The sequence below is a fragment of the Quercus robur genome, chromosome 10, assembly GCF_932294415.1.
Source record: "Quercus robur chromosome 10, dhQueRobu3.1, whole genome shotgun sequence".
Classification (NCBI taxonomy): Eukaryota; Viridiplantae; Streptophyta; class Magnoliopsida; order Fagales; family Fagaceae; genus Quercus; species Quercus robur.
The window spans coordinates 27,530,955-27,542,639 of NC_065543.1; the positions used below are offsets into that span (position 1 = coordinate 27,530,955).

General features: G+C 36.3%; 1 protein-coding gene across 1 annotated transcript; it reads right to left on the minus strand.

Moving 5' to 3' along the window:
- Positions 1–2,073: 2,073 nt before the first annotated feature.
- Positions 2,074–2,472, minus strand: LOC126703997 (uncharacterized mitochondrial protein AtMg00860-like). The gene has a single exon (XM_050403041.1). The coding sequence runs from the start codon at positions 2,470–2,472 to the stop codon at positions 2,074–2,076; it is 399 nt and encodes a 132-aa protein (XP_050258998.1).
- Between the last annotated feature and the right edge of the window lie 9,213 nt (positions 2,473–11,685).

Sequence of the window (11,685 nt, forward strand, 5' to 3'; positions counted from 1 at the left end):
TTAAGGGCTCTTCTTTTTAGATTTCTTTGCTCCCCTTACGTTAAAGACGTTCTTGAGGCCTTTGCTTTAAGAACTTCTTTTTTGTAAGTAAAATATTTTAGACCTCAAAGAAGTGAATAACCTTCTTTAATTTCTAAAATATTCTTCTATCGAAAAGCATGCTTATGCAAGAGGTATTTAATTATGTCTTCTGTTTTTCTCTTCTTGTTCCATTAATTAGCATGTTGTTGTTCGTTGCATGAATATGGTTAATATGTTTTATTGTGCCTTGTTCTAAATTCATATTTCCTTAGATATTTAGTTGAAATTTTCTTTAACATGATTCTTTAGTTGATTGTCTATTTTAATTTTTTCTTTGATTTCAAAATCTGTTAATGATCACAAAATTGATCTGTATCTTCCTTAGATGCAGATCTGACTTTTCTTCAAACACAAAATAGATTTGTATCTTCCTTTGATGCAGATCTGAATTTTTTTCAAACACTAAACTGATCTATGTTTTCCTTAGATACAAATCTGAATTATTTAAACACAAAAACTTATCTATATTTTCATTAAATATATATCTGAAAATTTTTCTTAAAAAGTTTTCTTTTTATAAAATTGTAGATTTTGAAATTTTAAAGAAGAAATTAAGAATTAGGTTAAAGTCTTTCCTTTTAATATGTGATGCATGCATAGAAAGTTTGTCTCATGAATATGAATCCTCTTTTAAAAGGCTTTTTTTTATAAAAAAAAAAAAAAAAATTATCTTACAAGAAAATAGATCTGATTCTTTTTGGCAAAATCTCAATTTTTTTACCCCTTATAAAAACAGATCTGATTTTTACAAAACAAATTCCTTTTTTTTTTTTTTTTTTTTTTTTAACTTACGAAAACATATTTGATTTTTACAAATCAAGTCTTATTTTGTTTAACTTACAAGAAAACATACCTGATTTTTCTTAACAAAATCTTTCTTTTACCCTTTACAAAAACAAATCTAATTTTTACAAATCAAATTCCATTTTTTTTAACTAACAAAAAACATATCTAATTTTTACAAATCAAATCTTATTTTGTTTAACTTACAAGAAGACAGATCTAATTTTTCTTTTAAAAAAGAGGACATGTTCATAAGGCAAATTTGTTTAAATTAATTTTTGTCACGTGTTTGTCATGTGTTATACCATATCATTCAACATCATACAAAAAGAGTCTATAATGGTCATTAGAGTCTAGAAGACCAGACTTTGTTTGGGCGGAATGGGTGTCAACACCTTCCCATTCTATAACTTAGCCCCCGAACTTAGGATTTTGGATAGGTAGGCTAGTGTTTTGTCTTTAATTTTGGTAGAATGTAACTAGGACCAAAGCTTAGTATTTTTTTTTTTTTTTTTTGCATAGATTGTAACTAGGATCAAAGCCTTGTAAGGTTAATCTACCTAATTGTACTTCTTTGTTCAATCAATGACATTTAAAGCATTTTGGATATGTAATTGTATTTATTTTTTTCTTATTTTTTTGTATAAAAAAAAAGTGGCAACTCCACACCACTTACATAAAAAGACAGGTGCCTTAAAGCACCTGAATCTCTTTTTTGAGAACACCCGTTTTGCGGTCTCTCACAACAAGAGTAGCCCATTTTGCAGTGAATAGCCCTTTGGAACATCCTTCCCTAAATGAATGGCCTGTAAAACACCTTGCACCTGCTGATCCGAGGCATAGCTGGTCTTAAGGTTAGTCAACCAAGTTGGAGATGGGAAGGAGATCATGAACAAAACCCCATCTTAAGAACCTAAGTCACCATCAAGGACACAATCTTCAGTTTCAACCTTTCTAAACAGTGCATCAGCCACCAAATTATCCTTCCCCTTCTTATATTCAACCACAAAAGCATACCCTAACTAGCAAACCACTTTACTAAGCTAGGGTACCAATTTTTTAGTCTAACAAATACTTTAGGCTTTGCTGATCAGTCTTGACAACAAAAGGTCTTCCCACCAAGTAAGCCCTCCATCTCTTGATAGCAGTGACTAAAGCCAATAACTCATTTTCATAGGTAGATAAAGCCAAATTTTTACCCTTTAAAGCCTAACTGTGGAAGGCTATAGGTATGCCATGCTGCATGAGGACTGCACCTAACCCTCCTCTTGAAGCATCACACTCCACCACAAATGTTTTTTCAAAATTAGGTAAAGCCAACACAGGTGGTTGAACCATAGCTACCTTGAGCTGCTGGAAAGCCAACTTAGCCTCTTCTGTCCAAGAAAATGAATCATTTTTCAACAAAGCTATTAAAGGAGCCGCAATCTGGCCATACCCCGTAACAAATTTTTTGTAATAATCAGTGAGAACTAAAAACCCTCTTAAGGACTTAATATCCTTAGGAATAGGCCACTGCTGCAAAGCAGTAATCTTCTTAGGGTCAATGTGTACCCCTTCACTAGTGATGACATGTCCTAGGTACTTCACTTCTTTACAAGCAAACATGTAGTTAGATCTTTTGGCATACAATTTATGAGTAGCTAAAATATCCAAAATAGTTCTAAGGTGGATTAGACAGTGACTTGCTATATATTAGTATATCATCAAAGAACATTAACACAAACTTCTTGAGAAAGGCTTGAATACCTGATTCATCAAAGATTGGAAGGTTGATGGGGCATTGGTCAGGCCAAATGGCATAACCAGGAACTAATAATGGCCTTCATATGTTCTAAAAGCTGTCTTGGGTATGTCCTCTTCCTTCATTCTGATCTGATGATATCCAGACCTCAAATCAAGCTTGGAAAAAATAATAGCTCTATTCAACTCATTCAGCAATTCATCAATGATAGGAATTGGAAACTTGTCTTTAATAGTGATGTTGTTTAATGTGCTATAATCAATACACATCATCTGCCTTCCTCACCAGCAAAACAGGAGAAGCAAAGGGGCTACTGCTGTTCCTAATTGAACCAATAGGCAACAACTCCTTCACAATCTTCTCAATCTCATTCTTTTGATAAAATGGATATCTATAAGGCCTTTGACAAACTAGTTGAGAGCCCTCCTAAAGAGTAATTTGATGCTCATGACCCCTAAGAGAAAGCAAACCTATTGGAGTCTCAAAGACATAATCAAACTCCTGCAGTAATGACTTTACTACTGTAGGTACCTTAGCTTTTGGCACATCACCCCTTGCAGTAGAAATTTGCAATAACAGGCATTATTTTACTGGAATCATAAAGAATTGATCACAATCTATTAGAGAGGACCCTGAGGATGGACTCAAACCCTACAGCAAAACCTGCTTACTTCCATAGCAAAAACACATGGTTAAGAGTTGGAAATTCCATTGTATCTCTTCAAGAGTATTTAGCCACTGAGTACCCAACACTGCATCACAACCTCCTAATGCCAATACATGGAATTGGATACAAAACTCCACCCCTTGAACACACACTAGTACCTTATTACAGAAACCTTGAGTCTTCACAATGGAACCATTAGCCGCCTTAATTTCCAAGATTTTTATAACATCAACCCTTAACTGTAAACTGGAAACCAATGATGCATCAACAAAATTGTGAGTAATACATGTGTCTACAAGTATTACTAACCCACTACCATTGATTTTACCTTTAGCCTTCATAGTGCCAGGTGTAGGTGTTCCTGTTAAGGCATACAAAGTAATCTCAACATCCTCTTCTTGATTGGACTGATTATTCCTAGCAATCTTGGTAACAACATCACCATCCACATCCTTTTCTAATTTAGTAATTTGCACTCTAGATTGTGACCCTTGAACTATATCAATTCCTTCTAAAAGAAACAATTTTACATTCTTGCATTTATGTCCGGGTCCCTATTTCTCATCACAATTATAACATAGCCTCCTTTTTCTTCTCTCATCCATTTGTGCAGGTGTTATTCTTTTAATAGGTATCCTAGGTTTAGCTTCTACCATTGCATTGCCCTTAGGCAACCCTAGGATAGAATTCTTACCTGATTCTTGTTGATACTTTGCATTCCTCTTGCATCTCAGCACATATTCCTCCTGAATCTTAGCCAATGCAAAGGCTGCATTCAAGGATTGAGGGTTGAGCATCCTCACAAGTAGCCTTATCTCATCATTTAAACCACTTAAATAGCAATTAGCTTGTGTAATGGAGAAAGGCCTTTGATCCTATTAGACACAACTTCGAATTTTGCCTTATACAGAGCAAATGATGATGTCTGCCTTGGCCTTGTTAGCACCTTCATAGGGTCATCATAAGCTGTAGACCCAAACCTCACGTGTAATGCTTGCACTAATGACTCCCAATTAGAAAACACTCCAGCCTCCTTTGCTTCTTGGAACCAGATTAGGGCCTCTAATTCCATATGAAAATAAGCAATTAATAACTTCTCTGTAATTGGGGTTTGATAATACCCAAAGTATTGATTGGCTTTGTAAACACAACTAGCAGGATCTTCACCCGAGAAACATGGAAACTCAAGCTTAACAGGTTTCACAAGAGATAAAGTTGAAGAATTTTGGTTTGGAGATATAGTTTTCTAGGGGAATGTTGATTGACATCCTGAGAATTCAACTTCTGTAGAATGGCATTGAGATTCTGATTCATCTCATTTAAGGTTCTAGTGTGAATTCCTTGAATCTTTTAGATTTCTTAAATATCCTTGTTATGATGGTTTGGAGTGGTACGAAGGGAGGCAATAGCTTCATTTTCCATGTTCATGGTAGCAGAACATGTTTCAACCATGGCAACGCAGGACCAAGGCTTTGATACCAATAGTTAGGAATGTTTCTAGCTGAATTCGAGGTCAACTGGTCCTCCAAGAGAGAGAGAGAGAGAGAGAGAGAGAGAGAGAGAGAGAGAGAGAGAGAGAGAGAAGAATTGGAATTGAATTAAAACATACTCATTTTCTTGATTCCCATATACGATAGCAACCCCCTTTATACAACACTCTCTGTTACTCCCCTACTCTACTAACCACTGGCATAACCATTCACAGCTATCAATAACTGCATAATTGCATAACTGCATAACCAACTCACTAAGTAACTCATTCCTTTTCCTTACATAATGGAAAAGGAAAAGATCCGGAGTATCTAGGACTAAGCATCATAAGAATCTCTAGATTTTCTCCCCTTTTCAATTTGTCTTACTCCCCCACTCAAGTTGACTTTGATACCCACCTTTTTTCTTTAGAAAACCTAGTTTTTTTAGAGTACCACATTGCCTAGAGATTCATCCTTAGCTCCCCCACATTTAGTATAAATACTCTCCTCCACCATCAGTTCCAAAAACACACCGAGTAAATCAGAAACTCCAAAAATTCTCAAAGCTTCCTCACAAACTAAGATTTCTCTCTCTATCTCTCTCTCTAGTTAGTAGTAGGAAGGCGTCTTTATTGTCTTGGGCTTCCTTGATCTCAACTCACTAGAAGGGATAGTTTGGACCTCCTAGTCTCAAGTTATGAACTTCCTACTTATAAATCACCCTTTGTAAGCACACCCACCCACACTTGTGGATTGCATAGCTTGCTTTCTCTTTTCTTTATGAGTGGCCAATTGGTTTAGGTCTAAAAACCAAAATGGAGGTTTATGTATCAAAGACTAAGTTCAAAGTTAAGTTATAGGGATGGGAAGGTGTTAGACACCCAACCCTACCAGGCCTGTGTGTGAGTGCACCATCTCACACTAACTCACGTGTGGTTTATCCCCCGAATGGTAACTATGCCTCAACCAAGTGGACTAGAGGCAGATATTTGGGAATCGCCACTTGGTTTAAGTCCAGGAACCAAATTGGGCATTTTGGGCCACTTACTTACATGCATAGGTCTACATACCCTATTGTGGGTTTCGAGTTTGGGTACGACTTGCGAAGGTGTTAGGCACCCAAAACTACTTGGCTTGTGGTTCGGCCTTCATTATGTGTTACTAGGCCATGTTTAAATAAAGAAGTTATTAAAAGAGTCATAATCCTTGATCCTAAACGTAAATCATGCACTAATGAAAAGAGCTCACATAACATGTTAAATATCACATCACAACAGAAAAGGGTAAACATTAAAACACAATCAAACATATATTAAATATATGATAGGTCAAGAATGTATTGACCCCTTGTGATGAATTAACAAATTAATTTGCCAAGTTAATTAATTAATTTAATTTGCATGCAATAAGCGTGGCAGCACAAACAAATCACCAAATAACTAAATGCAGCGGAAAAATAAATTGACACAGTGATTGTTTATGAATGGGGAAAACCTACACGGTAAAAACCTCACTGGATGATTTTAAAGTCACCACTTCCGAGAATTCACTATTATCACAACAAGTGGTTACAAGTAAAGGAATCCTAGTACCTTATACCAACCTACAGTTGAATCCTTACTCCAATACACAATTGGACTTGTTCTGTAGTGACAATCTCTCCTTGTAATGCACAGCTCCTAGTATGTGACTAACCAATTCGATGCGTGGATCCCAATACGTGGATCCCAATACGCGACTTACTCACCAACTTAAGAAAGATGTTGGCTGCAAAGTTCTTCAAATCATCACACGATGAAGATCACAAATCTCCTTAGTTACAAAAAACCCTACGGTGTACAATCACAGCAGCTTCTTTAAGAGAAAGATGAACTAGGGTAAATTCTGTCTCCGGTCACAAGTTGCATGAACACAACTTTGCTTCACACTTGTGCGACCTTTGACGACCCTTAAAATAATTCTTATATATGTTTAGGGTTGTGAGAAAAGAAAGCCCAAACTTGTATTCACGGATTGGATTGAAATCAGCTCTAAAAAAATGAATTTCATAAACCTCAATAGATAGCTTATCTGTCGAGCTAGCTTTTTTGTTGAGCTAGCTGTTGAGTATTAGGCTTTAGCAACTTTTTAAACCTTGATAAATACTAGCTGTCGAATTTTAAAATCCAACACTTTTTCACTTGTTTCTCGGACAAACTTGCACAGCTTTAACACTTAATCTTGAAACCTTGTTCCTTGAAGCATTAAACACATCTTAAATCTACCAAATTACAAGTAAAGTGTGTTTTGTCAAATGATTAGCCAATTCTATATTAACATATGTTCCTAGCAATAAATCACATATGTCCTAACAATCTCCCCCTTGGCAATCTGTGACAAAACCACAACAAACAAATGAACATATGAGAGAAGTCATAAAGCACTCAACTCATACTCACTTGTTGAATACAATAAAATCTATCCTATCACAAACTCTTGAAAGACTTTGCAAGAAGAAAGTTTATGGCAAGAAGACTTTGACAACGTGTATTTTTGAAACACTTTAAACAAAACTCATTACGGCATCTTAGTGTGAAACAAAAATAATAGATTGCATATAATATATAAGAATCATGTGCATAAAGAGAGAAAAGAAACAACACATGTAAAGATAGGTGAATAACATACATCAGTAGATATAAACCAAATATAAGTACAATGTATGTCAAATGGTCAAAGACTAATATACATGAAGTAAACGTAAAAGAAAGAAAAGAAAATACATAAAAACCTCACTACATCCCTCATAGACACTCCCCCTATCACAAAAATCACCTATGCTAACTCTCCCCCTATGTATATGACTATTCTCATATCAAAACTACTCTCATTTTTTGTCACAAGTGACAAAGGGTAAGTACATCATGTAGACATCTCATCATCGCTGGGCAAGCTAGCATTATCGTCCTCATCAGCATCATCACTGCCAGAGCCATCAGCACTCTCACTGTCGCCGTCTCGGTTCGAGGCCGCCTCGGTTCGAGGCCGCCTCGGTCTAAGCTATGCCTCACTCCATTGAATGGTAGCAGCGTCTATGGAACTCATAACCATAAAATGAGGAGACTCGGGAAAGGAGACAGAAAAATTGAGAAGAAGCCTCGTGATAGCGGAAGGAAAAATGAGTTTATCACGAGTCACTGTATTCCTATAGACATCTATAAATGATAGAATAAAATGAGAAGGGAAGTCAATATAAATGTCCTCTAAGAAGGATAAAAAGAAATCGAGCATGAGGCTCTATAATAGAGTTATAGTGAGACAAAGGATGAAGAATGAATGTCATCACCATGTTAAGGAATCTCAGACCTTTTGCAAAGCCCGAGCAAGGGGTGTTTTGATGGTCACCCTAAGATGAAGGTGTCTCACAAAATAAAGATGAGAGTTTGTCTTTGGACACAGTCCTTAGACTATCACAGCCAAGGTAGTTAGGATGCGCTACCCGAGGAAAGTGTAGTACCTCGGATACAATATCCGAAGTAACGACGATGCGCGTACCTCAAACGCGAGTGACAAAATGAGGTACAGAGTAAAACTCCTGTATGATCATGGAAGGACAGGTGATCGGGATGCCACACAGTGACTCTCAACCCTGACTGTAGATGACAGTGGGAAAGTCAGTATCGAAGAAATCTGATAGGATGACTTTACATTCCGAATGAATACCTCATCGAGAAAAGTTCTCTGAAAAGTCCTTTCGGGCTTTATCATTACGAAACCATACATGAGAAGGAGTGGGGTTAGAAGAAGTGGATGCCCTAGAACGAAGAGGGTTTTAGGATGGAGTGGATTTGCATTTAGGTGCCATAGAGCAGATTAATGCAAGAAGGAGAGAGAGGGAGAGAGAGAGACATGCAGAAAAGCACCAAACAAATCAATATAAAAGAATATAAAGAATTGAAGGTACGTATGTATGAACATGTGACATGCAAACTTAAAAACATCATGGGCTCAGCCCAATCCAAACCTACTAGTACACATCATTGCAACAAAGTAAACTTACATCTAAAATGCATGAAACATTGTTATAATGCAGATGTGATGCAATGCATGATGATTTAAACTCATTTAAGCAAAACCCATCCCAAAAATTTCACGAAAACTTCATCAATTTTGAAAAATCCCAAAAATTTTCAAAAACCCTAGAAGTTAGGTCAGAATGCATGAAATGTATGATAAAAAGATAGAAAGAAGATCATACCATAGTAAAAATGCAAGGATTAGACTAAAGAATGAGTGAGGAAGATGAAGAGCATGAAGAGAAGTGTTTTGGGAGAGGGAGAGACACTATTCTATCGAGAGAGATCGGGGAGAATGAAAGAAAATTGCACTGAAAGGTATATATAGAAAATCATAAAGCTCGACAGATTAAGAGGTTTTGAGAGGTGTTGAGATTTAAAACGCGTGAAAAAGCTGTCGAAGAGCTGTCAAGGATCTGTCGAGAGGTGTCCACAGCAAAAGTATCTCGATGGATCGAGAATCTATTGAGAATCTATCGAGCATCCAGAAAGTTTCTCGATGGATCAAGTAGCTGTTGAGAAGCTATCGAGAATGCGATAAAGAGAAGCTGAAAGGGCTCGATAGATAGCCTAACTGTCAAGAGGTGTCCAACAGTTGTCGAGATTGCTTAAAAACAGTTTTTTAAGAAGGAAAAAATACAGACATGAATGCAATCAAGCATGCTATACAATTAAAGATCCAAACAATATTTTAAGCTCTTAAAATCATCTCTTAACAAGAAAAATGTCTAGCACATAGATCCAAAACACACACACACATCAAACAAATCTAACCAATTTTATATTTCAAAAACAAGTTAAAATAGTTTAGCAAGCATACATTAACACATGTATTCCTTGTGATGGCCAAATCACATTGTACCTACACATGTATCAAAAGTAATAAAGAATATTACATATTGTGTGTGAAAAACATCGCAAGATTGCATAAGTGTCTACATGTTATGGCGATTTAAGATATGAGAAAATCACTTTAACTCATACACAATTATAACTGTTTGATGGGGACTATTACCTTTGAGGTACATCCTATAACTCCCACATCTCCTAGAATACACGCTTGCAAAGCAAACATGCATGGGCATATAAGAGATAGAAAAGAAATACCCAATGATGTTATGCATTTGAAATTTCACTTTTGCTATGCCGAAGCATACAAATGTCATTTCATGATTGGCAGACAACAGTGGTGAGATGGTTATTTATGCCTTTCTCTTAGAATTTTCTAGTCCTTCTCGTCAAAAAGAGTAATACGAGTGTTAAGTACAAGAGATTACTTAATCTTACTCATCACAAACATGAGCTACAAAGCTCACTTGCTTAGTTGTGCATAGAGATGCTCATCTAAGCTACAAAAGATACAAAGTTTAGAAAATTTTGTTTCAGTGGCCATTCAAGATACACAAGTACCAATGTACACAAACACACACTACTTTTGTATTTTTCTGATTTTTCAAAATTTTTTTTTATTATGAAAAGCAAGATAAAGCAAAATTGAAAAATAAACAAATAAAACATGTTACGCAAAGCAATGCATAAAACTAAATGCAAATGTATGAGGAAGAAAAAGGAGAAGAGAAGATCAATCCATGGAGATAACACCAATGTTTTGGCGATGGAATTCAAACCGTTTGCTATCAAGAGGTTTGGTGAACAAATTAGCCTTTTGATCATCAGTGTGAATGAACTTAAGAGTAAGAGTATCATCTTCGACAAGGTCCCGAATGAAGTGATGTCGAATCTCTATGTGTTTAGTTCTAGAATGTTGAACCGGGTTCTTAGAGATGTTAATGGCATAGGCATTGTCATAGTAGATAGTGAGATGCTCTTGACAAATATCGTAATCGTGGAGGAGTTTTTGCACCCATAGAAGTTAGGTGCAACAGTTACCAGTAGCGATGTACTCAGCCTCTACAGTGGATAATGAGATGAAATTCTGCTTTTTGCTCATCCAGGAGACAAGATTATTACCCACATAGAAACAACCCCCCAAAGTACTATTTCTATCATCAGCATTCCCAGTCCAATCTGCGTCAGAGTACCTAGCTAAGACATCATTTGTGTCCTTGCTATACCACACACCAAAATCAGCAGTGGTTTTGACATACTTTATGATTCTTTTCAAAGCAATCATATGAGACTCTTTGGGATTAGCCTGATATCTAGCACACACTCCTACACTGTAACTAATGTTAGGTCTACTAGCAATAAAGTAAAGAAGACTGCCTACCATGCTTCTATAAAGAGATATATCAACACTCTTACCCAACAAATCAACAGTGAGTTTAACATTAGGGCTCATAGAAGTTCTAATAGAACTAGCAGATTCCAAACCAAAGGAAGTGAGCCAGGTATATTCATAGTTTGGTTTGGAATTTGCTAGTTCTGTTAGAATGATTGGAGAGCTGATTCACTTCCATGGGTTGCAGATTCATCAGCAAGAGTTAGGTATATTCATATCTCAATCTAACATAACTTCTTTGGATTGGTCTAACATTAGGGCTCATAGGAGATATGAGTATACCTGACTCTTGCTGACAAATCTGTAACCCATGAAAGTGAGTCAGCTCTCCAATCATGCTTATCTTGAACTCGGCCTACATGAGCTTTGAGAAACTATGAGCAAGTTCATCCTTTGTCGACCCAAAGATGATATCATCAATGTAGACATGAGCAATTATCAACTCACCGTCTTCATTTTTAATGAAAAGAGTTTTATTAGCTTTTCCTTTTGTGAACTTATGTGACACCAAGTATTGTGTGAGCCGACCATACCAAGCTCTAGGGGCTTGCTTTAAACCATAAAATGCCTTTTTGAGATACAATACATGATTCAGAAAGTGTGGGTCAATGAATCCTTTTGGTTGAGCCACATAGACATCT

Excerpts from the sequence above, each read along its gene's own strand:
- LOC126703997 (XM_050403041.1), bottom strand. The coding sequence starts at position 2,472 with ATGTTTGCTTGTAAAGAAGTGAAGTACCTAGGACATGTCATCACTAGT.